This window comes from Lycium ferocissimum, chromosome 2, assembly GCF_029784015.1.
Source record: "Lycium ferocissimum isolate CSIRO_LF1 chromosome 2, AGI_CSIRO_Lferr_CH_V1, whole genome shotgun sequence".
In the NCBI taxonomy this organism is placed as follows: Eukaryota; Viridiplantae; Streptophyta; class Magnoliopsida; order Solanales; family Solanaceae; genus Lycium; species Lycium ferocissimum.
The window spans coordinates 58,238,284-58,258,543 of NC_081343.1; the positions used below are offsets into that span (position 1 = coordinate 58,238,284).

Below are 20,260 nucleotides of genomic sequence, written 5' to 3' on the forward strand. Positions count from 1 at the left end.
CAATATCAGGAGATAACAACTTATTAGTCCAATCAATGTGGAGTGTTCTAACGCACCTCGGCTCGTTTAGAGCTTCACATCTAAAAGTTAACAAATATAATATGAGATTCCAATAGTAGGCAGACCAAAAAATCTCTAATACAACAGGAAGAAAATAGACTTTGGGTAGGTAACTTAACTTCAAAATTAATTTATACTAAGGTGAAAATTACCCATAATCATGTAGAAAATAATTCAGTTTTTCAACCAGACATTCTAGCATTATCATATTTTAACATTAATATCTCATTAAGGAGTGAGATTTTATGTTATGGTGTATCAGGAGCTGATTCAGATGCCGCATTGATTTTGTTATTTAAATTTGGGAATGCAAGTAATAAAACAAAATCATCATTATTGTCGGGACCTAAATCGCTTAGTCGTGCGGGCACTTACCATTTCCCACCTTGGTAGGCGAATCTTTTTTCCAAATCATTAATTCAATAATAATGAAGTAAATAAGACAACAGAAATATATAAGTCTCAACGTAAATATAAACAATTGCGGAATACAATACTAATACAATCCCAAGGAATCTGGTCTTAAGGCAGTACAAGAGTCACTACTACATCAACTAGACCGGAATAAGTACAAGTCTCAAAATATGAAATAAGTCTCGGAATAACAAGATAAGACAAGTAATAAAGAAGAGTCTCCGGGCTGCGGATCCATCAATGTGCTCACCCTAGACACTCGACAGCTAAAGCCACGGAAATCAATCGCGAAGAGTAGATGTGGAGCCTACCACGTACTCTGCACTCATAAAAGAATGCAGTAAGGTAGTATCAGTACAAACACTATGTACTGGTAGTTATCATGGGCCGACAACAATTAGCTAACATATATAAAGTAAGAGACTGAAGAATAAACATGCTCACATTCAGGTACAAACACGACACAATCCAAGAATAACAACTCAAGTACGAAAATATCAGGTAGCCGAATCATAGCCTATGGTGAAGCACCTAAACACAAGTCTGACAAGCTCCCACAATTCCTCAGAATATCCACAAACATAAGTACAATAAACAAATCCGATCAATAGATGTAAAATGAGATGATAATGAATGCATATGCAATGACCAATGTAATCTCCGCACACACATGCTCCGCGCGGAATACCTCCACGCCTCGACCGTCATGACCCATGGGGGACCCGCGAAGTCCATGTACCACTCTCGCGATCCCGGCAAAGACCTCAGGCATCGTACACTTTCTCGATCCCGGTACAGACCTTTAGCATCGACCTTTCATCTTTCTCATCATCATCAGTACCAAGTCTCTGCTCAAATCAGTGTATCATGAAAGATGAGAATGAGTGTTATGCATAATATCAATGATTAATGATAACATATCAAAATCAATCGTGCCACACATGGACACATATCTCAATATCAATAATAAGTCAAGTTCTTTCTTCCACCCAAGATAATACCCAATAAGTGAAGGATAGCAATTTCACAAAGGCAACGAAGTATCAAGTCTAGTATCAAACATGCGGCAACAAGCCAATAAGTCACAACGAGGCAACATGCCCACAATCAAACAACAGAACCAACCTAGGCAATCCATAACAACTTCATACCTGAAGGCGTAACATGCTTTCTCCGACAATCACTAACTCTACATATGCTTCGCTAACCGAAGTCTAACCATAAGGTAAGCCATAACCTGCCTAGCAGCCGAGCGGGAGCCACGAACAATCAAACCTTCGCCTTGCCTTTCCGGAGAGCCTCCAAGTACTCAAGGTCTATCCATTATCTAATTCTAAGTTAGAAATAAGAAGCAACGATACCCATATTTCTATACTATCTTTCGAATCAAAATAAACTATGAAAAATGGGGGAAAACGGGCTTACAAGGGCAAAACGGGTATTTCAATGGTGAAATCGGTAACCCAACGTTCTAGAAGTTCAATTCTACTCTTCAATTGCTAAATTAACTCAATAATATGCCAATTTCATCATTCAAGTCAAAACCCCAATTTTGGTATAAACCCTAACTTTCAATCTTAAAAATCATCAACATAAATGGAAGATTCAAGCCTAGTAGTCACTAATTCATCAACATGCCTAGATTAGTCAAATCCACCAATAAACCTCATTTAGAAAGACTACAACTCAAATAATGAAGTAAACATCAAAACCCATCTTCCTTCTTAAGTTCTATGGAATTTCTAGCATGGATTCAAGCTTAAGAAAGGTAAAGGAATGAAATCTAGGCTAGAGAACTTACCCTCAAGAGAAATCAGGCAAGAACCTCCTCAAATCGCCTCAAAGATGCTTAGGAACAATAAATGTAAGGATAGGAAATGAAGGGTTTTAACTGGACATTAAATAGGATTCTGATCCCGTCGTTCACTGCAGCGGTTGACCGTCCGCTACAGCGGGCTCGCCACAGCGGCCTTCTCTTCGCTACTACGAGTTTGCCACAGCGGATCCCCGTCTACTGTGGCGACTCACCACAAATCCTCACACACACTATAGCGAACCAGGCCTTGCTGAGGCGGGTCCGCTACAGCGCAACTGGTGCGGCAACGGCAGACACCAGACACAGAATAATCCTGACTTTTCACTAATTCATCCCAAAATCCAACAATCACCTGAGACCTCCCAAATACAAACCAGACATGCAATCATACATAAAAATACGCTACGGAGTCATTAATGGTCTCGAAATTCCCAATGAGAGTCTATTTAATCGAGTCAACACCCAATGGCTAAAGACCAACTTTCCAACCAATAACCCAAAACGCTCCGGAGTGTCTCGGGAACCGAACTAAACATCCACTAAGTCATAATCGACCATCCGGACCTCTTGAAATCAACGGATTTCCTAAAAAGGTCTGTTTACCCAAAAGTCAATTATTGGTCAAAGATGTTTTCACTTTAAGGCTCAATTTCACATAAGTCATCATAAAACTCGCGACTACCTCGGGAACCGTACCACCCATCCCCGCGGGTCAAAAATCGTACTAATAGGGTTCGGAAAAGGATCACCGGGTAAATGGGTCAAAAGCGCTATAACGACCAAATGGGTCGTTACAATTATGTCGTCTGAGAATATGATTTTGAGAAAATTTGAGGCTAGGCTGCACCCCTTCCAAATGTTTTTACTTATTGACGGTAAATATTACTGTACGGGTAGGTCACCAAACACTAGTAGCTGTTAAAGAGAAGATAGTAAATAAAATAATAGTAATAATTTTCTAAAGTAAAAGAAGAGTGATTTTTCTCTTTTTATATCGTCTTTATTTGCTTTGGATATTAAAAAAAGAAAATGAAATGGAAGATAATTCTTCATTTAATATTTTTCTTTTTAATATTGGTCATCATGTAATCGAGATAACAATAAAGGAGAGTTTATAAAACTGAATATATCAGGGTTAGTATTAAGAAAAATCATAAAAATGTCCTACGCTGTGATTTCATTATTCATACGTCAGTGTAATTAAAACTTCAAGAATTTCCTAATTCTGTGAGCAGGTCAAAATTAGAAAATCCGTTAGAATGTCAAAAAAGAACTTACACCATGTTAACTGCACTGGTATGTCGATAGCCTAACTATTTATCAAATATCCTTACAGTTTCTTACATTTAATTCAGTGCATGTAGACAAAATTAATACTGATGTCAATAGAGTTTCACCATATTCTCAATAAGATAAAAAATTAATGTTAATATTCATCAAAGCTTCTAACGCGCATGATGTATTAAGTTCGGATCATAAGTCTTGTGGAATATATCGCAGATATATCTCGTGCCCGGCCTCTATGAAGATGGACTTGGCATAAATCTAGAGTTTTAACTTTTTATACACCGACCATGTAAAAGAATTTCTATATTATCAACTCATCTAATTGAAAAGTAATTATAGATAATTGTTTACAATAAGTGAGATTAATATCTTAAAAAATAATTAAGCCAAGTAATTAATTACTTGCTATAACAAACTAAAACACAGTAATAATAAGAAAATTAGATTGTCATAAGTTAATCACTTATAGCCTGTTTGGCCAAGCTTATTTTTCCCTCAAAAGTACTTATTTTATCAATAAGTACTTATTTTAAAATAAGTGAGGTGTTTGGCCAAGCTTTTAGGAGAAAATAAGTACTTTTGGGGAGTATGAATAGCTTTTCTGGTTAAGCTAAAAAAATAGCTTTTTCAAAAGACTTTTTTTTGAAAAGTACTTTTGAGAAAAATATACATAGAAGCACTTTTTAAAAGTTTGGCCAAACACTAATTGCTGCTCAAAAGTACTTTTCAAATTAATTGGCCAAACACAAACTGCTTTTAGCCAAAAATACTTTTTTGAAAAGTACTTTTTAAAATAAGTTGTTTTTAAAAGCTTGGCCAAACAGGCTATTACTCTCCTTATATCTATTTTCCTCGTTTTAATTTGTTACCATCAAATAATTCTAATTATGAATTTATGATGATCCATTCTCAAACTCTCATAAGTCATAACAAGTGATATTGTCATAAGTTAATCACTTACTACCCTTATATCTATTTTCCTCCTTTTAATTTGTGACCATCAAATAATTCTAGTTATGAATTTATGATGATCCTTCTCAAACTCTCATAACCAATAATATTGTCCTAAGTTAATCACTTAGTCTCCTTATATCTATTTTCCTACTTTGAATTTGTTACAAACAAATAATTCTAATTATGAATTGATGATAATCCTTCTCAAACTCTCATAATCAATAAAGAGATTCATAGGTCATACAAAAAAAAAAAGCAAGAAATTAAACTCAAAAACAATATTCTCCTTCCCTCCGTTTTAATTTGTTTGTTTTACTTTTCTTTATTGTCTGTTTAAAAAAGAATGTCTTTCCTTTTTAGACAACTGTCCATATAGCACATTTAAGACCACAAGATTAAATAGTGTCTTGGTACATTTTACTTATCTTTAGTTAACAACCACAAGATTCAAAAGTCTTATTTATTTTTAAATTTCGTATCAAATCAAAACCAGACAAACAAAACAAATTGAAACAGAGGGAATAGCATATATTCCCTCCATTTCAATTTACAGTGTCTTAATTTCTTTTTTGGTCTGTCCCAATTAACTAAAGAGTGTCTTTTTTTATATTTAGTAAGTTTGACAATTCAAACATTCTAAATGATAAGTTTAGAATCACAAGATTCAAAAAATATTTTATACATTACACATATTTTTAATTTTGGACAATAAGATTCAAAAGTCTCATTTTTTTCCTTAAACTTTGTGTCAGGTCAAACTAAGACACTTAAATTGGGACGAAGAGTGTAATAAGAAGAGAAAAATAAGTGAATAATATACTAAGCCATAAGTCGTTTCACCATACTCCTATAGTGGAAAATTTAAACATCAGGATGAGCTGCCAACTTCTCATTTTCTCTCTCACTCAACAATAACATTAACACCTCCACTTCCCTCGCCATTAATGCTATTTCATCCTCTCAACACGCTCTGCTATCATATTAACTCCTTTCATCTTCTCCATCTGTTCCCTATTCCCCCTTTCTTCTTCTTTTTTCTTTCTCCAAAGCCCCTTTAATTCTTCTTAAATTCCCTTCACAAGAAAAGTTCATCTTCTTGTACATGACCAAAAAAAAAAAAAAAATCACACAAGTTTTCACTTTCCTAAAAGTGGTTTTCCAGTGACCCTTTTGCCTGAAAACTAGATCTAAACTAAACCCTTGTGTGGATTAATTTTCTTCAGTTCTTGCTTTTGTTCCAAGGCTTCACAGGCAGTAAGTTTACTGTTCCATGCATCATTCTCTTCTCCTTTTTTCTCTTGAATTTTTTGAAGCTTTAGAAAACCACTGTTTTGTATAAATGGTTAGGTTGTACTTGTTGTTGTTACTTTGACTTCTATCCTTTTCTGTTGGCGGAACACACGAACATCCTTATTCAGAAAATTATATTACGTATATAATCAAAAATTATTTTTTCATGCAAAAAATGAAGTTTTGGAGTTGCTATTGTTATACCATTGTTGAGAGACTGGTAAATGAGTGAAGTTGGACTCTACCAGATATTAGTTGACGCTATATAAGTTTTAACTAAGTTTGAAAAGAGCCAAAAAAAAAAAAAAAAAAAAAAAAAAAAAAAAAAAGAGGCAGTGTCCGTGTTCACACCTAGTGTCAACTCTGTCTTTTGTTCTTATTTTACTAAACTTTTCTCTCGTTTTATTTTTCGGCACTGTCAAAAAAGTTTTTTTTTTTCTTTGTCACATCAAGACAGAGTAAAGAATTGAATAAAAAGGAATTACTCTTCGTTTGACATCCTAAGACCGAAGTCATTTCTTCCCCTTAATTTATTTGTACCCAGTCAAAACAAAAGAAAACAAAAAAAAATCTTAAGTTATCTACACATAGAGACAAAGACAGTCAGAAGGGTTGGTTGGGGTGTGGGGCGGGGGGAGGGGGTTGTCTTTCATTTTAGGGTTTGAAGGCTTTATATTTATATAGTGACTGGCAAATTCTTCCATCATATGGCTTTTGGATTTTCTAGAGAAGCTCAATTCTTAGAAAAGTAAGTCTTTTTAACTACCTCTTTTGGTTATCTAAGTACTCCTATCTTTTTTTACTTTTACGTGTATGCGTTTCTCTTGAGATCTGTTTTGGATCTTGAGCTAACAAAAGCTAAATTCTTAACAACAAACGCAATACTTTTATTTTAAACCATGGTGGAACGACAAATAAAGAAAAACTAGACCAAAAATGGAAGTTTAAGTCTTCACATCCAAAACTAAAAACTATTAATTGGAGAATTGTTTTTACAGGATAAGAATGGAACAAGTAGAATGAAAAAAGCTTACTAAATTATACGTACATGTGTTTGTGAAAAAAAAAAATTAAATTATTTTTCCATCTTGAACATATCTTGAGCTTTTGCTTTTGTCCACACTTCCGTATAATCTAGCATGTGTGTGGTTTGTTCACAAAGATGGGCTTCTTCTCTTCTTTTTTTGGCAGATGAAAAATACCTAGGTATAAGAGAAAGGAGAGAAGTGAAGATGTTTAAACCAAACATGTTTGATAGCCACCATCATTTGCTTGATATGTCCTCCTCAGCCCATAAAACACCAGAAAATGAGATGGACTTTATTCGAGATGAAGAATTCGACAGCAAGTCAGGTACTGATATCATGGAAGCCCCTAATTCAGGTGATGATCAAGATCCAAATCAACGTCCTAATAAGAAGAAGCGTTACCACCGCCATACTCAGCATCAAATTCAAGAAATGGAATCGTAAGTAAAACAATTTAACTTATTATATACACTGATAGTGTAACAGTACTACTACTAGTGTCTCAATTTATAGAAGGTAATTCAATTCCACATATAAAAGTTGTCCCATGTTTTATCATTTGACAGGTTTTTCAAAGAATGCCCTCACCCTGATGATAAACAAAGAAAAGAGTTGGGAAAAAGACTAGGGTTGGAGCCTTTGCAAGTGAAATTTTGGTTTCAAAACAAGCGTACTCAAATGAAGGTGAGCCTCTTTTATCATTCTTTTTCTGTTTTGGAGTTAATTCGTCCATCCGGATTTACACCTCCCACACCGATATATAATAGAGGTTTTGATGTTGACCACTACCTCGTCTATTATCTAAACCAGAAGGTAAATAGGAGGACGGCATAAAACCTGACCTCCGGAGAAAAGATAATCAACACTAAGCTTAGTGGAGCTTCGTGAGTAGATATCACTCACTAAGTTTTGAATGCTTGCATTGAATGTAATATACGTGAGGAATATCTAAATGTTTTGGGAAATTTGGGAATCCATTTAAAAATAAACGGTGAAGATTTGTATAATCGACTCAAATTTGCTTGTGTTGAAGTCAGTGGCGGTGCCATAATTTTCACTAAAGAGGTTCAAAATATAAAAAAGTAAACACATGAAAAAGCCAAAGGGGTTCAACATATACTATATATACTCAAAAACTAATTTTAACCATATATAAACAATGTTATTTTACACAGAAGGGGTTTCGGCCCCCTCGTCCCTATGTGGCTCCGCCCTGGTTGACGCGTAGTTATTATTATGATTGAGAATCCGTTTTGTTATTGCAGGCTCAACATGAACGTTCTGAGAACACACAATTGAGGAATGAAAACGACAAGCTTCGCGCTGATAACATAAGGTACAAGGAAGCCCTCAGCAACGCGACATGCCCAAACTGTGGAGGGCCTGCAGCCATAGGAGAGATGTCATTTGATGAGCAGCACTTGAGGATCGAAAATGCTCGTCTTAGAGAAGAGGTATTACTTATTGAAAACTACTCATTAGAAAATACTAATAGTAAGACATTGTCAGTGTAACACCTGTTACCTGCCTTATATTTCAAGCTGTTTAGTCTCACTTGTTTTGATCAGTTAAATATTGTTACTTGAGATTACTTTCTATTTAATTTATGTGTCGTATTGACTGTGCGCATAATTTAGAAAGAAAGATTTATCGGAACTTATAGTTTTAAATGTGTCATGAGATTTATGTGGTGATAAAAGTTTGTTACGTACTCTTCAGAGTAAAATGAGAAATTTAACGTTAAATTGTTATCAAATATAGAAAGATGTTACGTGGACACGTTTTCATTTTTAACGTGTTACAAAAAGAATGTCATCTTTCTATATCTAAAAATAATTTAACTTTAAAGATCTTATTTTACCCTTAAAGATAATTTATATCTCCATATATCTAAGCCTTGTTTTACTTGCAAGTTTTCAAAGTCATCTTCCTCTTTTTTTTTTTCAATTCTATGCCTAATCAAATAGTGTCACGTTATTTGGGGCGAAGAGAATATTCTTTTTAAGGCAGATTAATAAGAAAAATAGTGTCATATAAATTAAACTTAATTAATGAGAATCTTTTGAGTGACATGACAAAATTAGAATTATTTTAATGTCAATTTATATAAGGTAAACACTAATTATTTTTATGAACTTTTCCTTTTTTATCCTACAGATTGACAGGATATCTGGAATAGCTGCAAAATATGTTGGTGGGAAACCAATACTCAATTTTCCTCAACTTCCTTCATCAGAAGCCCGTCGTTCTCTAGATCTTGGTTTTGGGCCTCAATCAAGCCTGCTTGGAGAAATGTACAGTGCTGGTGACCTTCTTAGAACTGCAATTTCAGGCCTTACAGATGTCGAAAAGCCCATGGTTATTGAACTTGCTGTTGCCGCAATGGAGGAACTTATTAGAATGGCCCAAACTGGCGAACCTTTGTGGATTCCAAACTCAGATATCTATTGTACTGAGACTTTAAGTGAGGAGGAATATGTTAGGAGTTTCCCTCGAGGCATTGGGCCAAAGCCGTTGGCATTAAATTCTGAAGCCTCACGAGAATCGGCTGTTGTTATTATGAATCACATCAATTTAGTTGAAATTTTGATGGATGTGGTAAGAATCTTTTTATTTCTTTTTCGGTAGAGTTGTGGGTCATTTGCACTTTTATCCCTATTTTTTGCTGGTCTTTAAGTTTTGCCCCTAATAAGAAACAACTTTTTCGTGTGCCATAAGTTTATATTTTTGCAACCTAAAGAACATGTGCCGGCTAGTTATAACTTCGATTTTATAAAGGGTAAAAACTAAATACCTACTATTTGAAGGACAAACCGTGCAATTTCTTCTATTTACTGTTATTTTGAGTTACCATATTATGATTACTCTAAACAGTTATCATATAACATCTTAACATGATGATATAAAAAAAAAAGTTTATAATGTCAGGGCGTAGAAGTTAAACTTTTTGTTTAATTGTGATTTAGCTTTTCTTGTAGTTTTTTATTTTTGTTGTTTTTCCATTACTTAAATTTTCTACTTCTTTAACTGTTCTTGTATGAATTTCAGAACCAATGGACAAATGTTTTTGCTGGCCTAGTAACAAAAGCAATGACCCTTGAAGTCTTATCAACTGGCGTAGCAGGAAATTACAATGGAGCATTGCAAGTGGTATTGTTCAATTTCTACTTGTGGCCCTCTTTTAATTTTTCTTCTTCAGCCACAAATTCCTTATTCAGGATCAGCATGTTTTTTCAGTATATAAAGAATGTTTAGACATATATGCGTACTAGTCTATGACCCTTTGTTACATATATATGTCACTAGTTAAAAATTTGATTCTCGTACTTTGAATTCTTTTCTTCTTTAAACAGACGAAATATATTCTAATGGATTTTTTCTTACGTTTTATTTTAGATGACAGCTGAGTTCCAGGTTCCTTCTCCACTCGTTCCAACTCGCGAGAACTATTTTGTAAGATACTGTAAGCAACATGCTGACGGGACATGGGCAGTGGTTGATGTATCCCTGGACAATTTGCGCCCTACTTCAGTGTCGCGGTGCAGAAGAAGGCCGTCTGGTTGTTTAATTCAGGAATTGCCAAATGGCTACTCCAAGGCAACGACACTCCTCAACATTTCAACTACAGAAAATTTTTACGTTGTCAAATCATAGGAGTTATGTAAACTCTTTATTAAAATAACACATTGATATATGTTCACTAGGTTACGTGGGTTGAACACATTGAGGTGGACGAAAAAGCTGTCCACAGCATCTACAAACCTCTAGTCAATTCAGGCCTTGCATTTGGAGCAAAACGATGGGTAGCAACATTAGATAGACAATGTGAACGGCTTGCAAGTGCAATGGCGAATAACATCCCAGCAGGAGATGTTGGAAGTAAACAGCGATTAATCTCTTCATTTAATTAGTTGGTAAATTCAATGTTGCACAATCGCGGATCACTGATGTTCATTTTAAAAAAATGCAGTCATCACAAGTCCAGCTGGTCGCAAGAGTATGTTAAAACTCGCTGAGAGAATGGTGATGAGCTTTTGTGCTGGTGTTGGTGCATCGACAACTCACACATGGACAACATTGTCCGGAAGTGGTGCTGATGATGTTAGAGTCATGACTAGAAAGAGTATTGATGATCCAGGGAGGCCTCCTGGTATTGTGCTGAGTGCTGCAACATCTTTTTGGCTGCCAGTTTCTCCTAAGAGAGTTTTTGATTTTCTCCGGGACGAAAACTCTAGAAGTGAGGTAAAATCATGAAGCAAGTGGCTTTAATTTAGTTCACTTCCATCAATTTCTTGCCCTTATTGGAATTTATATAATCTAAGTGGTTATAGAATTGGAAAGTTGAAATGTTAGTGTGATATAAGGAATTTAAATCAATAAGTAATTGCTCAAATGTTATCGTGTTAAAGATACTTCATCACATCATTACAGAAGGATTTTCCTTTTTTGGTTGACTTAGAATGAACTTTCCTCTGTTTTTGTTATTTGTTGGGGGATTAAATTTGCTCCTAACTTGTAGTTTCATCGTAACATAAACTTTCAATATCCAAATATTTCAAATCAACTTCACGTCATCTGACCATCTGCTGCTAATTAAATATGTATAGTGGGATATTCTTTCAAATGGTGGGCTTGTTCAAGAAATGGCACATATTGCAAATGGTCGCGATCCAGGAAACTGCGTATCTCTACTCCGTGTCAACGTATGGTCATCTTATTCTATCTAGTTCATTGTTTTGTCTTAGTATAGGAAAAAAATCATAGTATCTCTTTTAATTTCTGCAGAGTGGAAACTCGAACCAAAGCAATATGTTGATACTCCAAGAAAGCTCCACTGATTCAACAGGATCTTATGTTATTTATGCACCAGTTGATATTGTTGCAATGAATGTTGTGTTAAGTGGTGGTGACCCTGACTATGTTGCTTTATTACCTTCTGGTTTTGCTATACTTCCGGATGGGTCGACGAATCATCACGGTGGAGGTAATTCAGAAGTTGGCTCTGCTGGCGGATCACTACTCACTGTAGCATTTCAGATATTGGTTGATTCTGTCCCAACAGCAAAACTTTCCCTTGGCTCTGTTGCAACTGTTAACAGTCTCATCAAGTGCACAGTTGAGAGGATTAAAACCGCCGTAACCTGTGAAAATGCATGATAAAAATCTAAGGTAAGACATGTCTACACATGTTTATGAATTGGATTTGACTTAATACACACTGATAGCGTAAAGAATCGCATGGTTTACTCTTTCTTTCCCAACTTATGTGATACATTTTTCCGAGTTAGTATGTCCAAGAAAGAATGATACATTCATATATTTGGAAATAACATAACTTTAAACTTCATATTTTACTCTTAGTGAGCCACACAAATATCTATAACTCGTTTTAGGCCACAGATCTCAAAAGTTTTTCTATGTGCATCACATAAAACTGGATGGAAGGAGTAACATTTTATACTAGCAAGTTAAATTTTATGTTACTGAATTAAGATTACTGTGACAGTTATCTGTCATGAATTTATGGTTTGAATTTTTAAACTTATCATAGTGTATTTTTTCTGATCAGTGGCAGGTGAAATTGAAGGGGGAAGAGATAACAGAAAATAACAAAATATACATGCACTGTGAGACAAAGGGAAGGAGTCGAGAACGCACCTCAAATGAAATCCTTGCATTGTGGTGATTTTTATTTAATTTGGAAAAAAGTATTTCACCATGGTGCAAGGGTTATAGGTTCGGGTATTGACTTCACCAAGCCTTATTGGTAAATGTCAAGATATATAAACTAAACTAGCATCAATGCTTTTGTTTTGGAGTTTTTTGCTTTAAGGTTTAATTAGGACAATTTCTCTATGTTCTTTGAAAGAAGTTTAGTATGACTTCTGAAAGCTTATGTTTGCTAACAAGTTCATGGATTAGGTTTTAAGTTTTTGCATTAATTTGAAATATTTAGTTCTGATATCATATATGGAATATCTTTCCAGCAGCTCAGAGATTGATTTTTATCATTGTCCTATATATATGTTGAATGATAACTGCTAAATAATTCATATAGGGTTCTAAATTCTGCGAAAGGACAGCTTACTGGTTCAGATATATTATCTATACCTACTAAGTAATTTTTTTAATACAAATATAAGGTTTGAGTCAAAGTATCTGCCCCTGTTTTTTTTGTTTATCAGATTAGGTTTGGTAAAAAAAAAAAATTGAAAAAGTCATACTTTGTTATAGTAGTTGTATTTATACCATATCTGAAAAGAGGACGCCACTGCATGTTTATGGCAAGTTTACTATCTAATTATATTCCATAAAAATCATCTATTAATTGTTCAAAATATTACTCGGTATATGATTTCGACTTTACCTTTATCGATAACATTTCTAACTGAAATGGACACCTACTGAGAAAGGAAATAGAAGAATATGAGAATATAGCTATAACCCAAATTATGTGAAATATTATCACCATTAGCAGGATGTATTAATGGCTGCACTAATTTAATGGCAACGACTATTGAAGTTGTTGCATCACATAAATGAGCTGTGCAAGACTTCGGTAACAGTTCAGTAGCTAGTAATTTTTCTGGTGATGCCCATTTCTGTCTTACGATCAGTGTGCACTGTGCACTAAATGCAATTACGTTTGTTTGCTGTAAATATCAAACACCTTGTCGTTCACTTTTATTTGTCCATTATATCAAACAAATATATTCACTTCTATATATCACTTTTAACATATCAAGAGACACATTTTTTTTTATGTTTCACACTTAGAGCCCGTTTGGCTTAGCTTATAAATTCTTGAAAATGAACTTTATAAGTTGTTTTTTTACTTTTGAGTGTTTGGTGTTGCCCACTTATGCCATTTTGTCTTAAAATAGCCAAAAAAATAAGTTGGCCTACCCAACTTATTTTTATTTTTTTTGGCTTATAAGCTGCTTTTTTTAAGCCCATCCAAACAGGCTCTTAGTATTAATTACTTATTCCCTAGGTTACTCAAACTCTCCAAAAATATTGTCATACACTATTTCTGGAGGATCTGACACACACCCATCGACATTTTTAAAGAGTCTGAACAACATAGTTGATTCCTCAAATTATTTTCCAAGACCTAAGACTAAACATCAATTAATATGGATATTATGATAAAATACCTTAATCAATTATTGTTTCTTAAAGAACGTGCAAAATCGAAATTGAACAAATAAAAATGAACACAAACAGTATTTGATAAAATACTTATATAATTTCCCATGCACCTTCGCTTAATGCATCTTAAAAGGAAAAGGAAAAGCAAAAGCACTTGAATATCATGCAACTGAAGGTTAGAATGCGTAAACCTCTATTATGTCCGAGAAAAGAAAAAAAAATCAATCTCATGCTTCGCCATCATATACATTCTCCGTTTACTTTAACTTGTCCACTATATCAAAAATATATTTTCACTTTTACTTATCACTTTTATCATTCAAGATAAAAATAAAAATAAATCATGTTTTATTTACCCTTGTTAGCATTAATTACTTATTTTCTAAATCATTTTCCAAGACCTAAGAATAAACATCAATCAAAATGGGTATTGCGGTAAAATATCCATGTTAATTATTATTTCTTAAAGGATGCGTAAGTCCAAACTGGATAAGTAAAAGTGAACGGGAGAGTACCAATATAGATTTTGCCCTAGCCTCATCCTTTGAACTTAATCATAACAAACTAACACGTGATTTTCACCGACCATAAGGAAAAATGCTCTTATCCTTGCAGAAACATGATAGGTGGATTTTTCTGTTAAAATCGTTTCTCTTTGGTAGTTTACAAACTATTTGAACAACTTTAAATTATATATTTCGATATATAGTATAATGATATTTTACACATAGTAATATTTAACAAGTTATAGCATGTATCGATCTATTTTCTAAGTTACTCTATCAGTATATAACTTAAATTCATAAAGTATCACGTGGCATAATACCATTACCGTAGGAAGAAACTTTTGTAACTGCACAACCATAAGGTTAATTAATTTAATGCTATAACTCAGACATGATTTTCCTCTAACATTGATTTAACTGCAAAGCAATTAGCTCAGAGAACAGATCAGCTCCAAATCCTTCGCCTTTTATTCCTGTCCTTTCCAACCAGGCACAATTTAAGTTCTCCAAACCTAACTAAAATGTAGTACTAATAAACATTGTACTATTCGTACATACAATAAGATCTACATGACGAAAGGTAGAAAGCAACATAGTTTTGATGCTAAAACATGGACCATTTCAACTTGATCGTAAAAGTGCAGTACTCCGATCCATAAACATTGTACTACTCGTACTTATAGTTAGATTTTCACATTACATAAGTAGCTAGCAAAGCTTTTGAAGCTAAAACATGGACCATTGCTACTTGGTACATAGTATAATAGAGTATTAATTACAATCGTTTTAAATGCACAATATGTTCACATTTATATGACACTCTTTTTGTTGTTATTAAAAGAATGACATTATTCTATATTTGAAAAATATTTAACTTTGAACTTTCCGTTTCACCTTTAAAAATATAGCCATAGAAATGTCAAAATATATTAAAGACGCCACGGAATTAGAATATTTTGGTATGTATCAAAAGCTATTCTTTCAAACTACGTGACCAATCAAGCACTACTATATATTACTCTTTAGCATGAAACTTTCCGTTTTGCCTTTAATGGCATGTTTTTATATCAATAGAAATGGCATACTCCATATTAAAGGCAACAAGTTTTAAGAATAGTTTTGGTATATACTGTGTCAAAAGTACTTTTTTTTTTTTTTTCTTAATTAAAATCTGTGACCAGCCAAAACTAGGGTCCGGAACAAAAATAACCCCAAAAAAAAGGGTATGAACGAAAATAACCCAGAAAAAAAAATAGGTACAAAAGTACCTTTAACGCATGATTTTCATGCGTTAAAGGACTTAACGGAGACGGACCTGTTAAGTACTTTAACGCACAATTTTCATGCGTTATTGCATTTGAATCCAATAACGCACTATTTTCATGCGTTATTGGATTGTGTTTTTTTTTTTTCTTTTCTTTCTTTCTTTCTTTCCTTCTTTCTTTCTTTCTTTCTTTCCTTTTTACTTTCTTTCACACTTTTTTACATACTTTAGCCATAGATTAATCATGCTTCGAGACTCCGAAACGTCAACATTTTATATAGAATCTGATATTTTTTTCGGCGTACTATAATGTAGGCTCGATACATCAAGGATACGTAAACGTTCGGATTGTCGTTTTAGGGGTTGAAAAGGTGCCCGAAGTAAGTTTTGTTTGAAAAAATTTAGCGTTTTTTACATACTTTAGCCATAGATTAATCATGCTTCGAGACTCCGAAACGTCAACATTTTATATAGAACCTGATATTTTTTTCTGCGTACTATAATGTAGGCTCGATACATCAAGGATACGTAAACGTTCGGATCGTCGTTTTAGGGGTTGAAAAGGTGCCCGAAGTAAGTTTTGTTTGAAAAAACATAGTGTTTTTTACATACTTTAGCCATAGATTAATCATGCTTCGAGACTCCGAAACGTCAACATTTTATATAGAACCTGATATTTTTTCTACGTACTATAATGTAGGCTCGATACATCAAGGATACGTAAACGTTCGGATCGTCGTTTTAGGGGTTGAAAAGGTGCTCGAAGTAAGTTTTGTTTGAAAAAACTTAGTGTTTTTTACATACTTTAGCCATAGATTAATCATGCTTCGAGACTCAAACGTCAACATTTTATATAGAACCCGATATTTTTTTCGCGTACTATAATGTAGGCTCGATACATCAAGGATACGTAAACGTTCGGATCGTCGTTTTAGGGGTTGAAAAGGTGCCCGAAGTAAGTTTTGTTTGAAAAAACTTAGTGTTTTTTACATACTTTAGCCATAGATTAATCATGCTTCGAGACTCCAAACGTCAACATTTTATATAGAACCGATATTTTTTCTCGCATACTATAATGTAGGCTCGATACATCAAGGATACGTAAACGTTCGGATCGTCGTTTTAGGGGTTGAAAAGGTGCCCGAAGTAAGTTTTGTTTGAAAAAACATAGTGTTTTTTACATACTTTAGCCATAGATTAATCATGCTTCGAGACTCCGAAACGTCAACATTTTATATAGAAGCCTGATATTTTTTTCTGCGTACTATAATGTAGGCTCGATACATCAAGGATACGTAAACGTTCGGATCGTCGTTTTAGGGGTTGAAAAGGTGCCGAAGTAAGTTTTGTTTGAAAAAACTTAGTGTTTTTTACATACTTTAGCCATAGATTAATCATGCTTCGAGACTCCGAAACGTCAACATTTTATATAGAACCTGATATTTTTTTCGGCGTACTATAATGTAGGCTCGATACATCAAGGATACGTAAACGTTCGGATCGTCGTTTTAGGGGTTGAAAAGGTGCCCGAAGTAAGTTTTGTTTGAAAAAACTTAGTGTTTTTTACATACTTTAGCCATAGATTAATCATGCTTGAGACTCGAAACGTCAACATTTTATATAGAACCGATATTTTTTTCGCATACTATAATGTAGGCTCGATACATCAAGGATACGTAAACGTTCGGATCGTCGTTTTAGGGGTTGAAAAGGTGCCGAAGTAAGTTTTTGTTTGAAAAAACTTAGTGTTTTTTTACTTTTTTAATTACGTACAATTTTTTATATTTAATGTAGGCTCGATACATAGATTAATGGAAAAGGTGGTGGAAGTAAGTTTTGTTTGAAAAAACTTATGTTTTTTACATACTTTAGAGATTAACTGCCAAACGTCAACATTTTATATAGAACGATATTTTTTCGATATAATTTTACATCAAGGATACGTAAACGTTCGGACTATGAAAAATGTGCCCGGCAAGTTTTGTTTGAAAAAACTTAGTGGCCATCGATACATTTCAAGGATAATGTAAACATAAGGATACGTAAACGTTCGGATCGTCGTTTTAGGGGTTGAAAAGGTGCACGAAGTAAGTTTTGTTTGAAAAAACTTAGTGTTTTTTACGTACTTTAGCCATAGATTAATCATGCTTCGAGACTCCGAAACGTCAACATTTTATATAGAACCTGATTTTTCGAGTCTCAAAGCATGATTAATCTATGGCTAAAGTACGTAAAAAACACTAAGTTTTTTCAAACAAAACTTACTTCGGGCACCTTTTCAACCCCTAAAACGACGATCCGAATGTTTACGTATCCTTGATGTATCGAGTCTACATTATAGTACGCCGAAAAAAATATCAGATTCTATATAAAATGTTGACGTTTCGGAGTCTCGAAGCATGATTAATCTATGGCTAAAGTATGTAAAAAACACTAAGTTTTTTCAAACAAAACTTACTTCGGGCACCTTTTCAACCCCTAAAACGACCATCCGAACGTTTACGTATCCTTGATGTATCGAGCCTATATTATAGTACGCAGAAAAAAATATCAGGTTCTATATAAAATGTTGACGTTTCGGAGTCTCGAAGCATGATTAATCTATGGCTAAAGTATGTAAAAAAGTGTGAAAGAAAGTAAAAAGGAAAGAAAGAAAGAAAGAAAGAAAGAAAGAAAGAAAAGGAAAAAAAAAAAACATAATCCAATAACGCATGAAAATAGTGCGTTATTGGATTCAAAATGGTGAAATGCAATAACGCATGAAAATAGTGCGTTAAAGTACTTAACGGGTCCGTCTCCGTTAAGTCCTTTAACGCATGAAAATCATGCGTTAAAGGTACTTTTGTACCTGTTTTTTTTTCTGGGTTATTTTCGTTCATACCCTTTTTTTTGGGGTTATTTTTGTTCCGGACCCCCAAAACTACACCTCTGTATAGAATATAATGAAGCGAGCAGCACATTTGAAAATGGATGGTTGTTAATCATCAGCTATTAAATTTGAGGAAGAAATGATGTAACCAGAACATCTAAAAAGTTGCCGGAAGAAATTAAAGGTAAACAGTACTGTGACCCTGTATTGTCTTTTTGTGCTAATCAGTAGCCAGAGAAAGGGAACAGTTCACCAGAATGCCTTAAAGACACATTGCGTACAAATGCATTAATCGACGCTACGCAGAGTACTTAATCACCAGAAGAAGTAAAAGCTAGCAGCTGGTCTTTTGCTGATACAATTAAATTACTTCCCACTTTTTACAGTAACCATTAGTTTCACTTGTTTTGGTTCATCTCCTCCTCTAAGAATTCTCTCCGTATTTTCTGTGGTCCTGAGGAGGCACAGGGAAAATTTAACATGGTGGAAGGAAGGTGGCTCAGGCCACTGTGCTTTAGTTATTAAGTTCAAATGAAAGTTGGAACAGATGCAGCGCTACTCTCTGTGACTACTTTGCTTTACCAGTAGATATATTTAAAGAATTTAACTTATTTACACATAGATAGCTACATTCAATTTCATGATTGCGTGTGTTTATTTCACATGTTAGTTGTAGCTGGTGTATTCGGCGGCTCCCTATTTAGTGTTGTGCATGGTTCCTTAGTAATTTTTAGTTTGCTTAGGGAAATTACAATTATGAAAAAGCTATGAAGGTTACAAATTCGGTCAAGAGGAAGAAAATTATAACATCCTAACTAGTTTCAATAACTTTCGTCCATAACATTTCTTCCTAGCTGCTTGGACTGTAGTAGGTACCTGATTTACTGCTTTAGGTACCAGCACTATGGTTTTTAATAACCTATATTGTTTCAATTTCCACCATTATGTAGTTGATGTACAAGGCCGTACAATTCATACTAGAGCTGATATCCTTAACCGTGCTAACCTAAGACTATTAATGTATTTTAACATGTGGTGGCGTGGCGTGTTGGATGTTGGATGTTGGTAAATATAGGAGTATGCGGACTGCAACATAATCAGATTGAGGGGGTTCAGTTCCCCACATCTCTAGTATATTATCCCTAATATGTTATCTTAATTATGGATGAATTAACCAATATTATATAAGATTATGTTCCATTATACATGTCATTTATTATAATATTATGTTAAATTAATGAACTAATAGCAAGGAAGTCAATTACCAAAAGTTAAAACAGTATGTAGAAAACACTCTAGAGAGTAAGAGTTTGATAAGTAAGACGGAACAAATGCATTTCAAGTTTTGTCCCCAGAATAAGAATGAATGCGACGTGAGATTGGATGAGATTGTGGTGCCTAAATGAAGATAATATATAAATGTAGCCTCAATCTGCCATGAGAATGACATGATAGTTGGAGATATAACGTATAGAATTAAAATAGGATGTCTAAATTGAGAGTGCGATCAACCTAAAAATGTAATCAAAGACGAGAACGGCTGTAAAATTAAATCAATCGCATTGTTATATGCGAGTGAATCTTGGGTCTCCGAGACCAAATACATCCAAAAGATGATTG

The 20,260-nt window shown here is 34.1% G+C and overlaps 1 protein-coding gene across 1 annotated transcript; it reads left to right on the top strand.

Moving 5' to 3' along the window:
- Positions 1–5,433: 5,433 nt before the first annotated feature.
- Positions 5,434–12,816, top strand: LOC132046311 (homeobox-leucine zipper protein MERISTEM L1). The gene is made up of 12 exons (XM_059436897.1): positions 5,434–5,785; positions 7,013–7,289; positions 7,416–7,533; positions 8,115–8,303; positions 9,007–9,447; positions 9,898–9,999; positions 10,246–10,446; positions 10,554–10,728; positions 10,820–11,091; positions 11,457–11,552; positions 11,635–12,018; positions 12,419–12,816. The coding sequence occupies exons 2-11, from the start codon at positions 7,054–7,056 to the stop codon at positions 12,004–12,006; spliced, it is 2,202 nt and encodes a 733-aa protein (XP_059292880.1). The 5' UTR covers positions 5,434–5,785; positions 7,013–7,053; the 3' UTR covers positions 12,007–12,018; positions 12,419–12,816.
- Positions 12,817–20,260: the final 7,444 nt, after the last annotated feature.

Bases quoted from the DNA above. Each gene is read 5' to 3' on its own strand.
- LOC132046311 (XM_059436897.1), top strand. From the start codon at position 7,054: ATGTTTAAACCAAACATGTTTGATAGCCACCATCATTTGCTTGATATG. The intron at 7,290-7,415 runs GTAAGTAAAACA...ATCATTTGACAG, and splicing joins CAAATTCAAGAAATGGAATC to GTTTTTCAAAGAATGCCCTC. The intron at 11,092-11,456 runs GTAAAATCATGA...AAATATGTATAG, and splicing joins ACGAAAACTCTAGAAGTGAG to TGGGATATTCTTTCAAATGG.